Source organism: Erythranthe guttata, chromosome 11 (genome assembly GCF_056151865.1).
Source record: "Erythranthe guttata isolate IM_541 chromosome 11, IM_541, whole genome shotgun sequence".
Taxonomy (NCBI): Eukaryota; Viridiplantae; Streptophyta; class Magnoliopsida; order Lamiales; family Phrymaceae; genus Erythranthe; species Erythranthe guttata.
In genome coordinates this window covers 16,496,137-16,520,595 of record NC_142543.1, presented here as the reverse complement: position 1 = coordinate 16,520,595, position 24,459 = coordinate 16,496,137, and the positions used below count along the sequence as shown (strand labels likewise).

The 24,459-nt window shown below is 41.7% G+C and overlaps 3 protein-coding genes and 1 pseudogene across 4 annotated transcripts; 1 reads left to right on the top strand and 3 right to left on the bottom strand.

Annotated features, from left to right (window-relative positions):
• The first annotated feature begins 231 nt into the window (after positions 1 to 231).
• Positions 232 to 5,885, top strand: LOC148767099 (uncharacterized). Its single transcript, XM_088825025.1, has 3 exons — positions 232 to 297; positions 559 to 3,162; positions 3,675 to 5,885. The coding sequence occupies exons 2-3, from the start codon at positions 1,915 to 1,917 to the stop codon at positions 5,100 to 5,102; spliced, it is 2,676 nt and encodes an 891-aa protein (XP_088681151.1). The 5' UTR covers positions 232 to 297; positions 559 to 1,914; the 3' UTR covers positions 5,103 to 5,885.
• A 5,220-nt stretch (positions 5,886 to 11,105) lies between these two features.
• Positions 11,106 to 13,158, bottom strand: LOC105959233 (protein GID8 homolog; annotated as a pseudogene). Its single transcript, XR_016034576.1, has 5 exons — positions 12,970 to 13,158; positions 12,574 to 12,705; positions 12,318 to 12,474; positions 11,477 to 11,519; positions 11,106 to 11,311 (listed from the first exon to the last, which is right to left on the bottom strand). The product of XR_016034576.1 is annotated as a protein GID8 homolog (transcript).
• A 4,780-nt stretch (positions 13,159 to 17,938) lies between these two features.
• Positions 17,939 to 18,259, bottom strand: LOC148767098 (uncharacterized). The gene has a single exon (XM_088825960.1). The coding sequence runs from the start codon at positions 18,257 to 18,259 to the stop codon at positions 17,939 to 17,941; it is 321 nt and encodes a 106-aa protein (XP_088682086.1).
• Positions 18,260 to 19,213: 954 nt separating this feature from the next.
• Positions 19,214 to 22,282, bottom strand: LOC148767097 (uncharacterized). Its single transcript, XM_088825959.1, has one exon. The coding sequence runs from the start codon at positions 22,280 to 22,282 to the stop codon at positions 19,214 to 19,216; it is 3,069 nt and encodes a 1,022-aa protein (XP_088682085.1).
• Positions 22,283 to 24,459: the final 2,177 nt, after the last annotated feature.

The following is a 24,459-nucleotide window of genomic DNA, read 5'->3' as shown; positions in this document are numbered from 1 at the left end:
GAACAATGCATATATCAAATAATCAAGCCCGTATAAACATACAATTTTTTTGATATTTTCATATTATTATTATTATTATTATTATTATTATTATTATTATTATTATTATTATTATTATTATTATTATTATTATTATTATTATTATTATTATTATTATTATTATTATTACGATAGAGTATTTTTTATCTTTATTATAATTATCTACTATAGACTTTTTAATACGAATTATGTGAAATTTCTAATTTTGTGTGTTTCAACACATTTTTAATAATATTTTTTGGAAAATCTTCTCTCCCAGTGAGTGGCCATCTTCTCTCACCATGAGAGGCAAAAATTTTCTTTAGATCTGCAAATGTTAATGTCTCCGTATCATTCATTCATAATTCTTGATCGTAGGCTTTACTTTATATTAAATTTTATGTGATAAATCTAGGGCTGTGATTTTAGAGGTTGCTCGTTTATTTTACTGTGAGGCGCTTTCTTTATTTGCCGTTTGCGTGTCTTTGTTTTATACCCTAACCCTAATCCCCTTCTCTACATCTTTCATTTTCCTCCCAGATCTTATTCCCTAGCAGCACCAGAGATCGCCGACTCTCTCTGATTCACCGAAACCCATCGCTCTCTCTCTATGGATAGCTTGACTGAATCGCTGGCTAAGAAAATCACCCTCACCGCCGAGGAGGAAGAAGGAGTCCTCATTGACGTACAAGTCAACGAGGCTATGATTTCTGAAACCAAGAATAGTTTAGTGGGCAGGGTGATCTCTGATAAAGAAATTTCTTTTCACACCATCTGATCCAACGTTATTCGACTGATTGCACCAGTGAAGGGCTGTGAGATTCAGTCGTTGAGTCCGAACCGCATCTTATTACACTTTAACCATCGCCTTGATAAACAACATGCCATAGGAGGCTGCCCGTGGTTATTGGACCGGCAAGCTCTTATCTTCCACGAATTATCTGGATCTGAAAACCCGATGGAAGTGGAGGTTAATTCTATGCATATTGTCGTCCGCATGTACCAGATTCCCGCTGGACAAAAAACCGTAGATGTGGCAGTGCAAATAGAGAATAAAATTGGAAAATTTGGCCAAGTTCTCAACGAAAAACAGATACATACGCAAGAATTCATCAGAGTCAAATTATCTCTGGATGTATCTAAGCGGCTCCAACGGGGAACCTATCTCCACTCCCACCACGGCACCAGCACATGGATCGTGTTCAAGTACGAGCGGCTTCCCAACTTTTGTTTCCTTTGTGGGATCTTAGGGTACGGTGAGTCGAGATGCCCACTCCGTTACGAAGAAAACTTTGTGGACCCCGGAGAGAATCTCCCGTATGGCACATGGCTGAAAGCACCCTCTCAGTTCGAGGGACCCGCTCCCAGAGTGCCTTTACAACCAACTAATCTGGTCAGCAAACAAAATAATGGTGGAGGAGGGGCTGCCTCAAAAGGACTGGGGATCTTTGCATTCAAAGCCACTACGATGGGGTTGGGAGGCAGTTCCACTGCCCATCTTGGTCAAGAGAACGTAAGTGGGTCATCTTATAGTGATTTAGCTTTGATCAATAACCCGATCCAGGTAGCTTCAGCCATTAATCAAACCTTAGTACCACGTAAGAAATTAAGTATCTCGACAGCTAACAAGAAGAAACGGGTTGAGGAAGTGGCGGACACGAATCATGGTCGAGAGGGTAAAAGGCAGCAATTGTCCTTATGGGACGAAGAGTATAATTCAACGGCGAAGTCTGCGGGGCAGACGCGCCGATCCTCATGAATTTTCTATTTTGGAATTGTCAAGGGTTGGGGGCACCCTTGACAATTCACACGGTCGGAGACATTATCTGACGGCATAACCCCAAGTTGGTGTTCCTTTCGGAGACAAAGGCGACATCGACACTGGTTAATAAACTCATGAATAAGTGGAACTTGTTTGGTTTGGCGGTTGATAAAGTGGGTAGATCGGGCAGATTAGCTCTTTTTTGGCAAAATGACATACATGTTGAGCTGGTAAGTTTTTCTCAAAATCACATTGACGTCGAAGTTATGGAAAATACTAGTAGTACGAAATGGAGATTCACCGGTATCTATGGATGCCTGGACCCAAATCGAAGATCGGTTACATGGCAGTTGTTGCGCTCTCTTCAATCCCAGAGCTATTTACCTTGGTTAGTGGGCGGAGATTTTAATGAGATTCTCGACAACTCGGAAAAGCAAGGTGGGACAGTGAGGCAGCCAGGCCGAGTTGCAGCTTTCCGCGAAACACTGGACGAGTGCGGACTCACAGATTTGGGCTTTAATGGAGTGCTGTTTACGTGGACTAACCGGCGAGAGGAACCATACACCGTGAGATGCCGGCTCGATAGAGTGTGTGCCACTAATGGTTGGATGAACCTATTTCCGAATGCTTTAGTTCATCACTTAAAATTCGCGGGGTCAGACCATATTCCTCTCTTCCTTAATACTCTTCGGGAGGGGCCGGCAACTAGTGGCTCACGTGGTAGACCATTCCGTTTCGAGACGGTGTGGACGAGGAGAGAGGACTGTGAGGACATTATTAAGCAACATTGGACGGGGCAACAATCAACGAACCCCTACGGTACCATCATCAATAACTCAGATGGTTGTAGGGCAGCTTTACGCCATTGGAGTAGAACTGTGGTTCACCAACCTAAGAAACGAATAGACGAAATACACAGGTCATTGAGCGAGTTAGGTGCTGCCGTCCAATCGGCAGAAGTGATCCATCAACAACAAGAGCTCCGGATGGAGCTTGAAAGGACGTACGGAGATCTTGATTGCTATTGGAAGCAAAGAAGTCGAGTTCAATGGATCCGGGAAGGGGACCAAAATACCTCCTTCTTCCATAACCAAGCATCGAAGCGCAAACGAAAGAATTGGGTGCATAAGATTAAAGATGCCGACGGTATTTGGCGGGAGGATAATGTGGAGATTGAGCAGGTCATTACAAATTACTTTCAAGGGCTATTCACGTCGACAAATCCGGACGAGAGAGTGATGGGGGAAGTGCTGGAACATATTGAGCCACGAATCACCGGTGCTGCTTCTCATCTGCTTTCCCTTCATTTCACTGCTGATGAGGTAACCCGAGCAATCTCCCAAATGTCTCCCTCTAAATCCTCTGGCCCGGATGGTTTTCCGGTATTGTTCTACACGAAATATTGGCACATTATTGGCACTAGCGTTCTTGATTGTGTTCTTACCTTTTTAAATACTCGCACCTTACCTGCTATGCTTAACCATACTTTCATTGTTTTGATTCCTAAAGCTAATAACCCAGAAAAGATGACAGAATATAGGCCTATAAGCATGTGTAATGTCATCTATAAAATTGGATCTAAAACCATTTCTAATCGAATTAAACATGTGTTAACCAGTATCATCTCTCCAACCCAGTCAGCCTTTGTGCCTCATCGTTTAATTACTGATAATGTCCTGGTTGCATTCGAAATCAACCATTTTATTAAAACTAACTCTAGCACTCGGTCTAAGTTTATGGCATTAAAGTTGGATATCAGTAAAGCTTACGATCGAATTGAGTGGTGTTTTTACGGCGCATTTTGATAAAATTTGGTTTTCCTACTTCTTTAGTTGAACTGATTATGCTATGCGTCACATCTGTCTCTTATTCTTTTTTATTCAATGGAACACAGTGTGGCTCGCTCTTTCCCTCCCGAGGCCTCCGTCAAGGCGACCCACTATCCCCGTATCTATTCATTTTATGTACGGAGGCTCTCATAGCGATGCTCAAAACAGAAACCGATAGCGGACGGCTGACTGGCATCAAGGTGGCACCCTCAGCGCCAGTGGTTTCGAGCTTATGTTTTGCCGACGACACTCTTATCTTCTGCCAGGCTACGGAGGCAAACGCACGAATTATACAACATCTACTTGCTCAATTCGAACGAGCATCGGGTCAGGTTGTAAATTCGGAGAAATCTACTGTGGCATTCTGCCCTTCTATCTCTGACACAGAGAAGGGGACCATCCACACCATATTAGGCTTCAAGCTCGTCGAAGCCCATGATAGGTATCTTGGTCTTCCAGCCACGCTCGGCCGAACACGGAGAGAGGTCTTCTCCTTTCTCCGGGATCGGTGTTGGGCCCGAATCCAGGGGTGGAACTCAAGCAAATTATCGAAGGCCGGTAAGGAAACACTAATTAAGGCGGTCTTGCAAGCAATCCCTTCCTATGTGATGTCTTGCTTCATATTACCTCAAAATCTGCTAGATGAAATCGAAGCCCTTATACGAAGGTTCTGGTGGGGAGCAAGAACGGGTAGATATATGGCTTGGATGGCGTGGAGTAATTTATGCAAACCAAAAAATGAGGGAGGTATGGGGTTCAGGAACCTCAAGTGCTTCAATCTGGCTCTTCTAGCTAAGCAAGCATGGAGGGTTGTCACGAAACCGGACCTGCTACTTTCACGTATTTTGCGAGCTCGCTATTTTTCCAATGGAGACTTCTGGAACGCAACTGTTGGTAATCGGGCGTCGGCAACGTGGAGAAGCATCATCACAGCCCGTGCTCACCTCAACAAAGGAACTCGGGTCAGAATCGGAGATGGTAAACTAACTTCAATATGGAGCGATCTGTGGCTAGTCGGAGAGGGCAGTCTAAAAATCGTTTCACCAAGGCCAATACACTCTGGTTTTCCAAACACAGTAGCCAATCTCATTGATCAACAGACTGGAGAATGGAACCTAGAGGTTATTAACTCCTTTTTTTGGCCCGTTGATCGGCACCGTATTTTAATGGTTCCGATTGGAGGTGTTTCTACCAAAGACAAACTCGTGTGGTCTCTCTCGTCAACGGGATTGTTCACGGTGCGATCTTGTTACCACGCGATTATGGAATCGAGTCGTAACCTACCTAATGGAACCTCGAGCGGTGTACCAGCCCACAATTGGAAACAGATCTGGCATTTTGGCATCCCACCGAAAATCAAGATTTTCTTGTGGCGAGCTTGCTCTAACTCTCTTCCGACAAACTTGGAACTTTATCGGCGGAAAATCTCCACATCTCCATTTTGCCAAAATTGTGGCAGTAAAATTGAATCTATTCTACATGTCGTGGCGTGATGCATGGGTGTGAATCACATGTGGGAGAGTGCACCTTTTCATGTTATGCCTATGGCCGAGAATTTGTCGTTTTGGAATTGGCTTGATTTTCTCAAGCGGGAACTGGATACGGAAAAACTGCACCTCGCCATCATTGTTTGTTGGAAATTGTGGGAACGTAGAAATAAGATTATTCGCCAAGAAGATTTCATTAATCTGGAGGACATAGTTGGGTGGTGCGCAGCATATCTCCGGACAAATGGCGACGCCCAATTACAGCATATCAATGTTCGGCGACCGGAATTCTCGCAAACATGGACACCGCCGCCTAGTGGGGTTCTTAAACTCAATGTAGACGCGGCCATCCCACAAACTCAGAATTTCACCGCGTCTCCTTGATAGCTCGAAACGCAACAGGAACATGTGTATGGTGGCAAGTCCGACGAGTATTGGGCATGGTGAGCCCATCTGAAGGTGAGGCCCATGCCATTCTTCAAGCTCTACGCACAACTAAATTTCGGCAATGGAATGCTATCACGGTGGAAAGTGATTGTCTTCCTGTGATAGAAGCTCTCCAAAAACGGGAACCTAGTTTGCAGTCATATGGGGCGATCGTAGAAGAATGTTTTTCTTATTTGAGTTGTTTTTCGTTTTGCACCTTTTCGTTTGTAAAGAAACAAGGCAATAGCCTCGCTCATTATCTAGCTTCGTCTTCATCTTTGGACTCCATGGAAGGAATTAGCCTTCCCACTATTTTGGCCGGCGGTGCCTAATAATATCCTCGTTTTTCAAGAAAAAAAGAAACTTCTAATTTATATTAGGCCTTAAGATTTTTATTACAATTAGTATCTCGATTAATTAGAAAATAGACGATTTCTTAGAGATTTAATTTAGATTATAAGCATTATAGGAAAAAATAATTGATGGAAGATGAAATGTATTGAATTTACTTTATTGGAAGTAGTAATCTCATATTTAATACATTGAAACTTGAAATTCTAATAATTGTAACCGTAGAGATAGAAAAAATAAACTCAAATTCAAATTCAAATTGAAACTAATTATTTGGTCTTGCATGAGAAACGCAATTTAATTTATATAGACTCCCTCCGTCCCAATTTAAATGTCTTTTTGGTTGTTTTACGCATATTAAGAAAATCAATAAATGTGCATAGATTATAGTAAAAGAACATATAAAATTACTAAAACATCCTTGACATTAATTGATTCTCAACTAATTAATTAAGAGTGATTAAGAATAAAATTGAAAATAATACAATTAATACTTTATTGAAAATCTAAAATGACAAATAATTTGGGACAAAAAAAACTCTCTAAAAAGACATATAATATGGGACAGATGGAGTATTTGTCATTTCATTTTAATAAAATAGAATCTTTTTGGAATCTTTCTTTTATTTAGTCTTGCACAAGTGAAATTAGTATTGCATATAGCCGCGGCCTAAAAAAATTTCATAAAAAACTTGAAGGCGAATCAAGATCAAGAACTGAGTTGTCTGAAAATTGTCACAAAAGATAATCGTGAGAGATTAATAATGATGGCTAAGAATTTTATGGAAAAAAAAAATAGCGGTTGGACCAAAAACTGACAAAAGAAAGTATGATGAGTGATGATAGATCGTGAGAAAATTATTAATATCGTGGGAAATTTTTTTACTGACCGAGCCCCAAGAATATAGTAGTCCGAGGTTTGTTTGATGGTACATCACGTGGAAAATACAACGGGTAATTATTAACCGTTGATCTGCACACAATCACACACCTATTCATGTGTATGTGTGCTTAGTGGGAAATTATTTCACCACATCAAGGGTTAATAATTATCTGGTGTATTTCATCAGGTGTAGTATCTCAAAGACCATACCGTAGTCCAATAAATCAAATTTTTCTAAATTATTTTTCTAAATTATTTTAGAATTTTTTCGGAGATTTTAGAATAATATATATAGATATTTTTATGGATAGTTCTAGTAAATAAAATACAATAATTAGATTAAAGTATATTGATTGATATACAGTGATCACGAGCTTTACTTATAAATATAGTATATTGTAATTCATTTACTTATGCAAAATTATGTGACGAGTTAAATTATGTTTGGTGTTCTTTTATTGTCTCTTTTAAATACTTGTCCACACTCCTTACTTCAATTAAGAAAAATTACCTAGGTTGTTTGTTCGGGAGCAACATAAGTCTGATAGTTGTTCGTTGTTCGATGCCATAGTCAAACATAATGTGTTTTATTTTTCTTTATATTATGTTATCTCAATTTTTTTTTCTACCGTTCGTTTATTGTTTAATTGTTAGAACTATTTTATTGTTTCTGAAAACTTATATGTAGTGGCATCCACTCTGTGCTACTTGCTAGAGGCTTACTTCATATGTCTCTTGACTCAAATAACACAATATTATCTGAATTCTTGAACGGGAGCTGCATTGGATAACGGTTGTGTTTTTCTCATTTCCTAGTGGGATTGGATATTTAACCGAAAAGGGATGTGTGCAAAAAAAAAATAGAACACGCGTGTTTCGCAAAAAAACAAAAAGTAAAGACAGTGAAATTTGCTGCAGGTTTCCGTTAACACGGGGGTTTTATGTTGTTTACCTGCTGTCTCTAACTAATCAATCATATGCACATAATATCTAAAAGAAATGCCAATGCTACTCTCCTAATATATTAAAAGGCAACATTTGAAATATAACGCACATACGACTTCACTTATAATCTATTATGTTGTTATCTCAATCGAAAGTTAGCGCAATTCAAGTGCACAATCGTGTTGAAGAAAAAGGTAATATACTGCGAAATAAAAACACACTATAAAAGAACTTGAAGGATGGTTAGACTTATCGAATTCCAAAAGACTTGGTCAGGCCTTTAACTAAAAGTTGGTGTTGCAATTTTAACAAAACTTTCTTACATGTGATGCATATAAATATCACTCTCTTCGACTACAGCAAATCCAAATTAAAAAATGAACAACAATCATCGGAAAAAAAAAACCCCACAAGCAAGAACAAATAATAATACAACCTGAAAACAGTCGAATCTAGATTATGGGAAACAAGTGACCATTGAAAAACAAATACCGGAAACTAAAGGTTGTTTTCTGTTCAACTCAACAGATGTCTTTTGAAACCAACAATTATAAAACACGTTAAATTGAGATAGTTAGACTTAATCTTCATTTTTCTCATTTGCGTCCGACAAAGACAAGTTTGAAATTGAACAAAAATAAACTAAAATCAATATCTCGGTAAATAATAAAAATATTATAAAGCCATAAATAGCAAGTCCCCGAAGCCCCCGAAAATTTAAGCCCACCTGAACAAATTCCGAGACTCCACTGTCAACAACTAATGAATTCTATGCATATAACAAAATCTGATACAAAGTCTAATGTCAGTCCCCTAACATATACGTTTAAAAATAATGTTCGAAATTTGAATTAAACTGATAAAACAATTGATCATGAAAATAAATTAACTGGGAAACTAAAGTGTATTTTCAGATCAGCTCAATAAATTTCTTTCAAAACGAACCGTTATTAAACACACATAATCGAACTACAAGTCAATAAGTAACGGGATTCTTTCAAAACGAACCGTTATTAAACACACATAATCGAACTACAAGTCAATAAGTAACGGGATTCCAATATACTAGGCAAACCCTAGTTTCCATCAGATCAAAACCATCAACGGTAAAAATATAACTCAACTCAATGACCCTAATCAACTTTATTTATTTCTTTCTTTCTTTTGTATTTTTTTTTTCCACCAAGTGCCCGGACGAGGTGTTAGGAAAATCTCTAATCATATATAAATTCAAACCAAAATGTATAAAACATACGACCACAACGCAAATATAACCTAGTCAAGGTACACTCATGCAAGGACACGACAATAATGGGAATGCAACCCTAATCATTTCTTTATAATTGTAGCCAATGGCGAATTTAGGATTTTTGTCAATGGTATTATAGATTGAGTATAGTAAAACATAAAAACAACATTTAATAAAATGGTGGACCAAAAGTTTACAGGTGTTAGGGGGCAGCGTCTCCGATTTTTTTAATAGTATACTCATAAAACAATACAAATATGTGAACAAAATTAAAATTTAAAAAAAAAAATATTTGCAAATTTTAGAAAGATTTAGGGAAAAGAATGGTGAAAATATTAAATGAATAGTAAATAAATTAGAGTTGCAAAGTATCAAAATGGGAATTTCATTAGAAGTTTGCATTTTCCAATACAATCCTAATTCCCAACGTATATTTCGAAGATAGATGAAAATTTAGTAAAAAAATATGAAGTAGCTCAATGCCAAAAAAAAAATCCCAATGTGCATTTCCAAGATAGATGTAAATTAATTAGTACTCCCTCAGTTCCATATTATATGACATTTTTTGTAGTTGCGCACATATTAACAAAATCAATAAGTATGTATAGATTGTAGCAAAAACATAGAAAATCACTAATTTATCATTGTCATTCATTATTTAGCAATTGATGATGCTAAAATATAGCTCACCGGAGTAGTATAGAAAACGAGCTGGGAGAGCAAAGCTGATCGGTAGCTAGTCAACTCGATGATCCTGAGGTCCCTACAAAATAAGCACACGTGAACTAAGCCGGGGGTTGATCCGGCGGAAACCCCTCCGACGCTCAAGTCAGATGTACGGATCGTAGAGAGAGTAGAGAGAATAAATCTCGAGATGGATTGCCAATCATGAGAACGTACCTTTACGAATGAGTAAACCATCTATTTATATATCGTTGAATGGGTTGGGCTTACTTTGTTGGGCCCAAGCCTTATTTTGAAGGAGCTTGGGCTTTCGCGTAATGGGCCCACATGTATGTGATTGGGTTTTCTTGTAATGGGCCTAATTGGTAGATAAATTTGAGGGCCCATTGGGCCGGCCCATTTAGGTATATCATTAAGCCCCCCAACTCTCGATTCGAGACGGGGACGTGTGTAGAGGGAGCCGGGTCGTGTCGAGAGTTAATTGCAGCGTTGATTGAATTGTTTCCGTTGGCGGTGAATTAATTCCTTAATTTAAGTAAGGAATAATTGTATTTATTTGGCAGCGAGGTATATATTTAAGGGTTTTAAATATTATACCAGGGCCAGATATATAGACTCCTTTTGCGGTGGAAAGTATTCAACTTCAACTCTTGCAATAAATATGGGTATGTTTTTTGAACTCTAGGTCTTCTTCTGTGCTATTTTTCTCTTGAAATTTTTTTTTTCCTGTGGTAGAGTAGAAATTTTTTGTTTCTTGATTGTTTTGTCGGTGAGAATTATTTTTCTCATGTCGAACTCGGGTAATTCGAAATCTTTGTGAATTAAACTTCGAGATCCGGTTGAAGGGGGCAAGAAAACTTTTGGTACAGTGGGCATGGAACGCAGGAATCTTGTGGTATCGAGTGCGAAAAACGGATCTACATCCGGAGGTGTGCGAAATTCCGTGCAGATAGGGGAGGCAGATGGCTTGGAGGTGGAGGGCGGCTCCACTACGCCAAAATCCATTTCAGGCGACGGAAATTTGCGACGAAAAAAGCGTGTTTGCGACGAATTTTAATTTTTGCGACGAATTTTTTGCGACGAAAGGGACGCAAAAAAAAGTCAAAAAAGTGACCGTCGCAAATTCGTGCGACGAAATGTAAAAATAGTCGCACTATTTGCGACGTTTCAAGAGAAAAGTCGCAAACCTTCATTTTTTTCGTCAAGGCAGATACTGCGACGAAAATATTAGGAATCGTCGCAATTAGTTGCGACGTTTGCACAAAATCGTCGCAATGTTTGGCTTTACTTTTGCGACATAAAATATATAAATCGTCGCAATAGTTTGTTGTATATTGCGACGAAAATTTATAAAACGTCACAAATCTATAATTTTTTTTAAATTACTGATTTTATTTGTTTAATTAATAGTTAATTATCCTGTAATTATGAACAATACCAATAAAATTAATTCATCAAATACACAAAAGCATGAACAACTGAAATTTTATATCCTTAAGTTAAATCATCCAACAATAAAAATAAATCATCCAAATATGAAATTAAAATACACAAAATGTTAATGTCGTAGGCTTGTAGCATTACAAATAGAAGATCAGTTGATCTCAATTTTCTCCTTCATCTTCATAAGAGTTAGTTGCCGACAAAGGAATATTGTTGTCCACTCTCATTCGCAATCTGTTGAAAACACACAAATTGCATAGTTAAGGAGTGCTCAATCAATATTCAATCCTTAAAATTCATATATGATCCTTGAATCTTGCAGTTAGCAGATAATAAAGAAAGACGTAGCATGAGGAAATAATATGGAAACGACGAATAGCTATATGAAGTAGTAACAACCTTGAATGACTCGTTATCTTTCCTGAAGCTAATCGAAAATCCCCTACACATATTGTAGCAAAAACAAGAACATGGTGAGTGAAATATAAATAACTATCATACAACTAAGAACATATATAAAAATATTTTCAATTACACAAGTTGAAAATAAGATTATGTATCGTTGAAATCAAGTGTCGTATGAGATCTCAACACGACGGAAGAAAAAAGATAATCGGGTTCAACCAGCATACGAGTCCTCCAGCTGTTTGTTCTAATTTTCCGTGATTTTTTAATATATCACCGAAATGATTGTAAATATATCATGCATAATCAAATTTCATAACAGAATCATCTATTTCAAGTGGTAAAAGCAACGAACCAGATGAAGGTCACAAAATATGGAATTCAAACATTCAATTGGTGAAAAACGTAACAACGTGACAGAAGAACCCTTTGAAACATATTATACCCGACAACCCAAGGTACAACCAAACATTAGAGGAGGTTTGTGTCATTTTCCAAGCATGAATGGGTCTCGTTGTGATTAAACCAAACCTCAGCAGAGGTAGCTTTGAATTATTAACCGATATACATTGATCCTACGATACCAAGAATGCTTTGAAACTAAAAGCTTAAGTGTTGATAATCAGTGCATCCCACCACAAATGAGACAACCCACCCTTTATCTCATCTATTATTAGAGTCTGGTTTCTAATTCGTTAGCTAGTTTAACGAGCTCGGGGTATTAAGAATGCATTAACACAAGTATTTTTAGCGTTTTTAAATCTAGAAACATCCCCCGTAAATTGAATTAAATAATTCCAGGATTTTATTAATAGAGAAGGGACTATTGACAAACCTTTCTCGTGGCTTTGACTGGTGAGAATAGCAGCATTGACCTCACTGGCAGTCTTAAGTCTCTGTGATATATCGAGCAGCTCACTGACGGGGCAATTAGTGACATCTTCAAAAGCAAGCAAAGCAACAGTCCTCTCCAACTCTTCTAAAAACCCTTGCTGAATGTATCATTACATTACAATCAAGCTATTACTAATGGAATAAATTAAAGTATAAGTTCATATAAAATATGATAAAACAAAGGCGAAAAAAATTACGTTTTCTTCTCCTCGAGGAGCAAGTTCCTCTTGAGCAAACTCGAGAGCCTCTTCTACCTTCCCATTGCGGATCAATTCTATCAGCCTTTGCTGTTAGAGATGGAAAAATAGTTGGGGGTTTGTGTCCAGTATCTACATCCAAAAAACAATCAGAATAGTTTGTATTTTGTACAATAAGAAAATAATCAAATACCAGTAAAACACATTAAAAAAAAACAAGACAAAAAAAACCAAAAAAATAAAAATTGAAGAACAGTAGAGAACCATAAATTAAAATAGTTGGTTTTGCAACTGTAAGCCACAATATATTAATTTTGGAAACAAAAAATAATAATAACCACAAATAAAATATTTGAAAAAAATATAGGAAAGAAAAAAAAAATAGTAAGACCATACCAATTGATTAGCGTCGGCGGAGGTGTGACAACGGAGGTGGCGCGGCGAAGGGCGGAGGTGGCGTTGTTGTGGACTCCTGATGCGTCGGAGAAGGGCGGAGGTGCGTCGGCGAAGGGCGGAGCAGGCGTTGGTGTGGGCTCCTGGTGCCTCGGAGAAGAGCGGAGGTGGCGTCGTCGAAGGGAGGAGCATGCGTTGGTGTGGGCTCCTGGTGCCTTGGAGAAGAGCGGATGTGGCGTCGGTGAAGGGCGGAGGCGTCGTCGTTGGCAGAGTGCTGTGAGAAATAGTGAGAGAGTGAAAGGGGTAAAGGAGAGTGGAGAAAATTAGGGCAATAAGGATATTTAATAATTAATAAATTGCGACTTTTAAATACAAACGTCGCAGGCTTGAATTAAGTTTGCGATATTTATCTTAATTTTGCGACTTTAAATAAAAATGTCGCAAATAACGTCGCAAAATTCTCATTCTACTTGCGACGTTTTCAATATAAACGTCGCAAGCTTGAATTAAGTTTGCGATTTTTATCTTAATTTTGCGATAATAAATAAAAATGTCGCAAATAACGTCGCAAAATTCCCATTCTACTTGCGACGTTTTCAATACAAACGTCGCAAGCTTGAATTAAGTTTGCGATTGTTATCTTAATTTTGCGACTTTAAATAAAAATGCCGCAAATAATGTCGCAAATTCCCATTCTACTTGCGACGTTTTCAATATAAACGTCGCAATATATTTTTGGTAAATAAACTTTAATTTTTTTTTTTCCATTGCGACATATTAGAATATTATTGACGCAAGTTTGCGACGATAATTACATTTTCGTCGCAAATATTGAAGTGAAATATTAGCACTTAATTGTGCGACAATATTTTGCGACGAAACTATTTATTGTCGCAATAATTTCTATAAATATATAATTTCCAATTTTTTTGCGACGATTTTTTACAAAACAGTCGCAAATCGTGCGACGAATATTGTTTCGTCGCAATAAAAAAGTCGCCTGAAATGAATTTTGGCCTAGTGCTCGAGCCGCGCTTCTAGCCGGTCAAAAATGTGTGAGGGCGCGCGCTTCAAGGGTAGAGATAGGCCGAGCCGAGCCGAGGAGCTGGGAGTTGGGTCGGCGGCTGAGGAGGGGGGGACCAGTGCACGTGGTCCAATGGGAGGAAGCCACGTGCACACGTCTGTTACCGAAGCAGAGCCACGCGCGCGCGCGTCGGGCGCTGAAATTGAGAGACGCGCGCGCGTGGTAACCAATGTGCCGCAGCCGGACGCGCTTCCCAAGCGACGCGCGCGCGCGTCGGATGGGCGGGTGGAGGTGGACGCGCGGAGTTTGGCGAGTGGGGAGGCGCCACGTGGGCGGGAACCGATTGATGACGCGCGCGCGCGCGTGAATCAGCCACTTTTGGGGTCACGCGCGCGCGTGAGAGCGCGTTGCAGCTCGGTTTTGAGCCCGGTTCGGGCGAAATTCATGGGCAAATTTCCGAGGGTGCTCATGCGCGTGGTGTTTTAAACGGGGGAAGTTTTGGACGGCGAGAAATTATTGAATCGTAGAGTGACGATGTAGAAGTGCGTAACAATATTAATTTCTGCCCTACTGTTGATGAAGCGGATTCCAGTAGATGTCGCTATGGGCGTCGAGTCGTGGATTTTGGGAGCGATAGTGATGATTCGAATGAAGCACCGTTGGCGAGTGATCATGCGGTGCCAAGTAGTGAAGTTGTGCTGACGGATGAAGAGGAGGAGGAAGATGATATTCCGCCGGGTGATATTGAGATTGATAAGAGGAGGCAAAAGAAAAAGAAGCCAATTAATTTGGACTTAGTTAATTTTGATAGTGTGTTGACGGAGGAGCATTTGCACTCTATTCGTCGTTTATCTGGAGCGCCAAGTAATGTCGTGTTGTTGTTGCCTCAGAAGGGCGACCGTTTGTACTCGCCACCCGATGGATTTCATACGGTGTTTTTGGCGTACTTGACGTGTACATCTCAGATTACACCGCATCCGACCTTGTTAAAGTTTTGCGAAGAGTTCAAGATAGGGTATAGTCAGCTTACTCCGACTGCAGTTCTTATGTTTGAGGCGTTTCACCATAGGGTGTCTCTAGTGGGTTTGCCTATGACCGTGAGTTTGTTCAAGGCATTATTTACATTACATCGTCCCAATAAGATGCCTTTCTTTTGTTTTCATCCTCGCGTTCCTTACCAATTCGTGAAGAGTGTGAAGTTATCTTTGGGGAAATGGAAGACCCATTTTTTTTATTTGAGGGCTCCAACTTTTGACGTTCCCGTAGTTTGGAATCCTACGTGCGAGAGTTTCACGATAACTGCGAATATGGCGAAAAGGATTGAAGAGTCAGGATTGTGTGATGTGGAATTTGACCCGAGGGTTTTGATACCAAAGGCGAAGGGTCAGCACCGTATATTTTTTTGTTGCCTTGACTTGTGTGTTTTTTTTTTTTTTAGTTCGTTGGTAGTGTTTACATCATGTCTCTTATGTGTTTGTTATCTTTTGTAGATGGGGGTATCACCTTTGCGGCACTTCAAGCTAAGGCGAATGGGACGTCGAAGAAGGCATCGAAGAAGGTACCCTCTACATTGGGAGGTTCTTCAAGTGGTGTGCCCCGTGAGGAGGTCCATGTAGAAACTCCTCGAGTAGTCGCAGATGATCGTAGTAGTGCTGGTGAAGTGGAGGGGCGTCCACCGACGAGGGGTCGTGGCAAGGGAAAGAGGGTGGATACCGAGTATGTGGCTGTGCCTAAGCGTCCACGGGTAGACCCAGAGGAGACTTATGCTTTCCATGGTGGAGGAGGGAAACAACTGTTTACTTATGGCGTGAACCGCGATGGTAAGGAGTCGTATTGGGATGTGTCAGACTATGATTTGCCGATGTTGAGTACCGAGGGATTCGTTCGGGAGTATGACCGTTGTCGGATGTCTGGTAAGGGTCCTTCTCACATGCTAGAGTTAGCTGGTGGAGACATATGTCGGGTAAGTACTTGTCTACTTAAAACAAATTTATTTTTTTTTATTTTTTTTTATTTCCTCTTGACTTGTGAAAAATATATATATTTTTTTTATATATAGTTGGTAGCGACTTGGAGATATCTCATGGAGCATGGTAGGAATGCGGAAGCTAGGAAGGAAGAGGAGCGGGCTCGAAGTCAAGCGCGTGAGGATGAACTTCTAAGCCAATTGGAGGTAGCGCGGTTCGATCTTGCTCAACGCTCGGAAGAGCTTGCTCGGAGGACAGAGGAGCTTGCTGAGAGGATAGAGGAGCTCGAGGTTATCCGAGGTGAGGCGAAGGCGTATAAGGATGATGTTCACAAGTTGAATGAATGCTACGACCAGCTGAAAGAGAAATATGAAGTCGAGAAGGCGACGGGGAAGAGGTTCCTCACGACATCAGGTGGTGCGGCTTATAAGGAGTCCATTGTGGAGGAGACAAAGGCTAGTTTCCGAGGTAGTGATGAGTGCGCTGCTATGATTGAGGAGCATGCATTGGCTGTGGTTTATAAGCCATTAGTGCGTGCTTGTCGCAAATATCTGCGCGATGCGGGTGGGATTAGCGAGGAAGTGATTCGTGGGATGGAAGCTGGCATATCCGATGAAGAGGAGGATGAGATAGATGTCAATGGGACGGGCACAGAGCTCGTGAATGACATGGTTGCGGATGATTCCACTGTGGGTACGTCTTCCGCTCGCGGTAGAGGAGTTTAGAATTATTTGCTAGGATAGTTATCTTCCCCCCCTTTTTGTTTTTTTTTTTTTTTTTTTTTTTTGCTATCTTAGTTTGTTTTTATCGCTGATGTAGATGGGTATGTCCACTACTATTTCATTTAAATTTCTTCCTCGTTTGACTTTAAAGTTTAATATTTCGATTTATTTATTTTGACATTGTCAAGAATTAATGTGTTGCTCTTATGTATTTACATTAGCATTATACGCGATGTACTTGAGGAGGGGATCAGTCTCCCAAGGTTTTGGTTAAGGGTCGTGCCCTTTGTTTGGACCACTTGGGTCTATAATATTTTTGTCCGTGGCCACGTTTTAAAAGTAGCACCTCGTGAAACAGCTAAAGGGACTTAGATAATCCAGCTGGCCAGGCTATATGGATTATCTAAATATCTCTAAGTGTTTGTAGGGTGGTAATAATTAGACTCATGATAAGAGGTAGTTTGTATCGATGTAAAGGCATAGAGAGTAAAATGAAAATTGTGATTTATTCGATGATAGCAAAGGAGAATTGTTACATGCCCATGTGAGGCGAATGTAAGTAAATAGGTAATGCGATAGGCCTGCATGAGGCGAAGGTAAACAACTACTACTGAAGCAAATAAATTTACTGGATAACAAAAATTTTCTAAGTGATTGTGCTATACTTGTTCTTCTTCCACGTCTTCCTTGTATTCGTTCGTTTCGCTGTGCTGATGGTAGGCTGTCTTATTTTGGTGTCTCTATGCCTGTCAAGTATAATTGAGAAAAAAGAGAATTTGTTTAATCACTTGTATTGAGGATTTAGTAATTGAAGCTATGGTGATGTGTATTGCTCTTTCACGTACCCTACTACGGGGGTTGATATTTCTTTCTCGCGCTCCAAGATATGAAATGAATTCGTGAGTTGCTGCGAGTTGCTATGCAATCATGCCTGCTGGTGGGATTATTTTGTCACGTTAGTAATCGTAAATAAGATTATCTGTGTGTTGAATTCTAGTAGAAGTATAGTTACCCTTGGCGCTGTGGTATGGAGTGTCTTCGATCAAGCAGCGCATTGATTGATTCATATACATCCTCACGTAGTAGGTTCTCGACCTTGTTATGTGGTGTCAAATTTCCAACCATGTAGAAGCAGCTTTACAAGACGAGTGACGTGGAAGGTCGTGGAGCCTGCATGGGTGACCATTCGTAAGTAACTTTCGTATAGAAGAAATATGGATGATGATCTCAACTGATCTGAAGTAAGGTATATGTATACCTTAGGCGTAGAACCGTTTGATGGAACGTGGAATTCCGAAGCGGCACACGATGTTTTTCCATAGAAATTGGATGAATTCTTTTTCTCGGATGCGTGCTAAGGGTTCAGCTTCCACCCATTTGGTGAAGTAGTCCACCGCTACAATGAGGTATTTACGTCCTCCTGTGGCGGGCGGGAATGGTCCAACTAAATCCATTCCCCATTGAGCGAAGGGGATGGGGCTGTCAATTGGTTGCATTAATGCCGCTGGCAAGTGAGGAATATTTGCATGCTCTTGGCAAGGCTTACACTTCCGGACTAACTTCTTCGCGTCTTCATGCATTGTTGGCCAATAGTATCCTTGCCTCAGTAGTTTGAGAGCTAAGGTCCTCCCGCTCAAGTGATTGCCACAGATGCCTTCGTGTACTTCTCTAAGTACGTAATCCGCTGTGGTCGGGTCGAGGCACTTGAGATAGGGGAATGAGAACCCTCGTTTGTATAATTCTTCTCCCACTATGACGAAGCGAGCAGCTCTCGTCTTTAATTTTCATGCTTCGGTGGGATCCGTTGGAAGTTCTCCCTTCTTGAGATATTTCAGGATTGGAGTGAACCAGCATGGTTCATCCTCCTCGGTATACTGTACTTCAGTGGGTGAAGTTATCTCTGGCTGAGGTGAGGTGAGGAGCGTCACCTTCCGACTTCCGATGCTAGCCATGGAGCTTCCAAGTCTAGCTAATTTGTCCGCGTGGACATTATTGGAGCCAGGTACTTGCCTTATCTCGTAGCTCTCGAATTTAGATAAGAGAGTGTGCGCGAGAGCTAAATATTTCACCATGGTGTCTTCTTTAGCCTCGTAAGTTCCGCGTATTTGATTGAGGACGAGCTGAGAATCGCTTTGGATTAGGAGCTTGCGCGCTCTGGCTGCTAGGGCGAGGCGGACTCCCGCTATCAGTGCTTCGTATTCAGCGACGTTGTTTGAGGCTGTGAATTCGAATCGTTGAGCGTATTCGAACTCATCTCCATCAGGGTTCGTTAGTACGATACCCGCTCCCCCTCCTGTGGCAGTGGAAGATCCATCGACATTGACAGACCAAGTAGGTAGAGAAGTGTTTTCGTCTACGGAAGTCATTTCGACTAGAAAATCCGCCAATACTTGCGCTTTGATGGCCGGGCGCGGTTTGAATTCGACCCCATATTTGCTTAGCTCTATCGCCCATTTTGCTAATCCCCCGGATGTCTCAGGACTCCTTAGTATTTGCTTCAGAGGATAATTGGTGAGAACCACCACTTGATGTGACTAGAAGTAAGGTCGAAGCTTCCGAGCTGCGTTGATGAGGGCGAGAGCGAGTTTCTCCATGTTGGTGTAGCGTTGCTCGGCTCCTTGGAGGGCGCGACTTATGTAGTATATGGATTGGTGGCCTTTTCCTCCATCTCGGATGAGGACTGCGCTGACGGCATTGGCTGAGGTAGCTAAGTACAGTAGGAGGGTGTCTCCGGGCTGAGGTTTTGTGAGCAGGGGTGGGGATGCTAGGTACGACTTCAGCTCAACGAATGCCTTTTGACATGTTTCATCCCATTCAAATTTCTTTCCTCCCCTTAAAATTTTGAAGAAGGGGAGGGCCTTGTCCGCTGACCGAGAAATGAATCTATTCAAAGATGCCAAACAACCGTTAAGCTGTTGGACTTTCTTAATAGATGTTGGTGGAGGCATGGAGGTAATTGCTTCGTTTTTTGCGGGATTAGCTTCGATTCCCCGCTGTGAAATCATGTATCCTAAAAATTTGCCACCTCGAACTCCGAACGAGCATTTGAGGGGGTTGAGTTTCATTTTGTATTTTCGCAGGGTAGCGAAGCATTGATCCAGATCAGTTAGGTGGTCCGAGACCTTGACACTTTTGACGAGCATGTCGTCGATATACACCTCCATATTCTTACCGATCTGATCTGCGAACATGGCGTTCACTAGACGTTGGTAAGTGGCTCCCGCATTTTTTAATCCGAAAGGCATGACTCGATAGCAGTAGATGCCTTGGTCAGTGACGAAGCTGGCCCTCTCTTGATCTTCTGGTGCGAGCAAGATTTGGTTATACCCTTGATAAGCGTCGAGGAAGCTGAGGAGCTCACATCCCGAAGTTGAATCGATGAGTTGGTCGATTCTAGGTAAGGGAAATGGGTCCTTAGGACAAGCTTTGTTGAGGTCTGTGAAATCCACGCATAACCTCCACTTACCCCCGGGTTTTGGAACGAGTACTACGTTCGACAACCATTCAGGATACTGAACTGGTCGTATATGACCCGCCTCTAGAAGTTTCGCCACTTCTGCCTTGATGTGCTTGTTGCGTTCGGATCCAAATGTTCGTTTTCTTTGTTTGATCGGCTTCAACCTTTTGTCGACGTTAAGCCGATGTAGAGCTACATGAGGGGGGATGCCCGACAAATCTTGAGCTTTCCAAGCGAACACATCTCCATTGTGCCGCAAGAATTTGACTAACTGCTTCTCCATTTCAGGATCTAAATCGGATCCGATGCGTAGTAGTTTGGAGCCATCTCCAGGGGTGAGCTCTATGAGCTTAAGCTCTTCGACAGCTGCTAGCTTGATGCTATCGTCTGGTACACTGATGAGGATTTCTTTATTGTCCTCAATGATCGCAATGACCCACTTCCGTTTGTCGGATTTTTGGGTGTCGTCTCCCCTTCCGGGTGGTTTAGGCTTCTTGGAGGGTTCTCGTAGGGCCCTTGCATAGCACTCTCGGGCGAGACGTCTGTCTCCAAGTATTTCCCCCATTCCATAGGGAGTAGGGAATTTCCACTTCTGATGGTAGGAGGAAGGTACGGACTTGAATGTATGGATGGCTGGCCTTCCTAAGATGACGTTGTAGGGAGATGGCTTGTCGACGATGAGGAATTTGATTAGCTTGGTGATTCGACAAGGGTCTTCCCCTAAAGAGACGGGCAGCTCTACCTCTCCCATGGATAAAATGCCTTCCCCTGTGAATCCTTTCAGGGGTGTGGAGACGGGATTAAACCGGGCATTATCTATGCCCAGCTGCTTAAAAGCGTGGAGGTACATGATGTCGGCTGAGCTTCCACCGTCCACTAATATCTTCTTGACCAAGAAGTTGGCCACCGTTGTTGTTACTACCAATGCATCGACATGGTCTTCATCTGGACCTTCGAGATCGGAGGAGTTGAAGACTATGCTGTGATCAGGTCTTCGTATTTGATATATGCGTGCGGATGGAGAAGCATGTTCTTGATTCATGCGTGCTGATCGAGCGAGGGTGCGTCTTGCATTTTGTGAATCGCCCCCCGCCGGTCCTCCGGAGATAAAAGAGATGATTCCCCGGGTAGGCTGGTTATCATTGTTATCTAGGTCACGTCGATGACCCCCATCTTCTCGTCTTTGTTGTTGATCTCGATTGTTATCTCGGCGTGGAGGATCATCACGGCGTTTGTTTCGCGGCTTATCGATGTACTCGCCTAAATGGCCCTGTCTGATCAGCCTCTCAATTGCCGCTTTGAGTTGTGCACATTCCTCTGTATTATGTCCTTTGTCCTTATGGAATCGACAATAACGATCCGACTTTTCTCGCTTTGCATTCAGTTGCATAGGACGTGGAGGCTCCGCTAAACCTCTCTGTTCTATCACGTGAAGGATTTCAGTGAGGCGAGCGTTTAACGGAGTGAACCTGTTGTAGGAGGAGGAGGGTTGGCTTTGAGGTGGAAGTGGTGGACGTCGGTCATCACGTCTCCTATTGTCCTGACGGTCATCTTCCATTTTCCTTTTAGGAGGAGCATGGGTAGAGGCTTCCTCTATCCGGACGTACTTTTCGGCTCGATTTAGCAACTCCTCTAGGTTGTCTGGGGGTCTTCCGGCAATAGATTCCTTGAATCTACCCGGTTTCAAGTTCTGCTGCATAATCCCGGAGAGCATGTCTTGCCCCACACTGGGGACTTCATGGACGGCTTCTACGAAACGCTTAATGTAGTTGCGGAGCGTTTCGTTATCTCTCTGTACTACTGAGAAAAGATGAGCTGGGGTCTTGGCATATTGTTTGTTGATGGCGAATTGGTTGGTGAACCGGGTTGACAGCCGAGCGAAGGTGTCAATCGACCCTATGGGTAGAGAGTTGAACAAATTCATTGCCCTCTTGGAGAGAGTGGTACGGAACATTTTGCACATCGCAGTATCCGTCGGGCCATATAAATCCGCCATGGCACTGAATTTCTCTATATGTTCCTGTGGGTCGGTAGTTCCTTCAAATTGAGGTAACCCCGAGATCTTTACTCCTTGAGGTAATACCTCGTTGAGAATGTCTATGGTGAAGGGACTGCGTCTTGTTGGGAGAGGCATTCTTTCACCCATTGGATTATTTGGTTGGGGGAAAAGATTATGGCGAGACATTCTGCTGTTTACCTCGCCTTCTCCCTCATTAAAGAGAGGGACTCTCTATGGTGACGCATTCCCTCGTGGGGGTGAGCGCCGGCGCTGCTGTCTAGGCTGTGCCTCTCTGTGATTAGTAGATAGTTGCACTCGGGACCGCGGGTCCGAGGTAGAGGAGGAGACACTTATTTGATTTTGAATTGGCGGTGGGGCCACAGGTGGCGCTACAGGTGGAGCTGGTGCTGGTATCGCATTGGGAGCGTTTGCTCCCATCGTGGCGATATATTGGGTTACAGCCTCTGTGGCGGCGCGAGTTGAGGCTTCCGCTATCATGCGTTGGAGCGCGTCCTCGGTTATTTGAACCGTTCGAGGAGCAGGGAGTGGCGGATCGGCGAGTGGTGGGTCCCGAGGAGGGATCACCTGAACCTCGCGAGGTGGATCAGCAGCACGTGGGGGAGCTGGCTCCGCGGCACGTGGAGGAGGTGGCATGTCAGATCCTCCACGGACTGGGAGATTATTAGCTGTGTCATTTTCTCTCCGAGCTGATGCCTCAGGAGGATCTTGTTGGCTACGTGATCTGGTTTGCATCGTTCCCACAGACGGCGCCAAAATGATGATGCTAAAATATAGCTCACCGGAGTAGTATAGAAAACGAGCTGGGAGAGCAAAGCTGATCGGTAGCTAGTCAACTCGATGATCCTGAGGTCCCTACAAAATAAGCACATGTGAACTAAGCCGGGGGTTGATCCGGCGGAAACCCCTCCGACGCTCAAGTCAGATGTACGGATCGTAGAGAGAGTAGAGAGAATAAATCTCGAGATGGTTTGTCAATCATGAGAACGTACATTTACGAATGAGTAAACCATCTATTTATATATCGTTAAATGGGTTGGGCTTACTTTGTTGGGCCCAAGCCTTATTTTGAAGGAGCTTGGGCTTTCGCGTAATGGGCCCACATGTATGTGATTGGGTTTTCTTGTAATGGGCCTAATTGGTAGATAAATTTGAGGGCCCATTGGGCCGGCCCATTTAGGTATATCAGCAATCAAACTAATTAAGAGTAAGGGCATCTCCAACCTTGAGTGGTAAAAAATGGGATGCTATATCTATTTTAGCTAACAAATAGTGTTTTAACAACTCATTTTCTACCATTCACTCCAATCATATTATGTATAATTTACCATTCTATTATATTTTATTATGTGTTGAATATTTATTATTTTAACTTTCTACTTTTTGCCACAAAAACCTATTATTTTAATATTATTTCTTATACCATTTGTGAATAGTTGAAAGCTATGTATAGCATTCCTCTCTCCTCCTTTAGCATGTGAGCTAAATTTTAGCTTACCCATTGGAGATGATTTTTTTCATTTACAAGAGGTAAAAGCTATATTTTAACTTTTAACTCTCCATATTCATCATGGTTGGAGATGCTCTAATAAAGAGCAAGATTGGGAAAAAAAAAAAAAAAAAGCAATAAATAATTTATTGGAAATATAACGTGACAAATAGTTTGGGAGAAGAAAAACAGATATCGAAAGAGATATACTATCGGATAGAGGGAGTAAAAAATATTTAGTGTTCAATGGATAAATTCATGTACAAAGTAAAGCTCTCTACCACTTGAGCTACCATACAATGACAGCAACCATTTCACCCTTAAGCCTATATAATAGATATATATAATTTTTATGTTTTTCAAAATCAAGGTTGTGCAGTTGCACGTACACCCATGCACTGAAGTAGATCCGCCGCTGACTATATATGGGTTAAAAAGAAATCAAAACAAAAGAAAACACGACTATCAAAGAGTGGAAAATGGAACGAAAATTAATTACAAATAATCCCAAATCTCTCAACTGAGAGTAGGCAAATTATACGTGTAACCGAGTTCAAACACACAAAGAGTACAATACAACAAAACCATAAACCTCAGTTCTTCATGAAAACATTAATTAACAGTAATATGAAATAAAAACAAACCAAGGGGGTGGGGGTGGGGGGCTCCGAACTCCGAAATCAATCATCGGCTTTATTGTTCAAGTACTGCTCCGGCTTATTGATAGACAGATTATGAGTGCGTTCGGCTCCGACGGCAAGTTTGACTTGGCCCCGTGTGCCGCGTTGGCCGCCCCAGCTAATATCCATTAAGAATA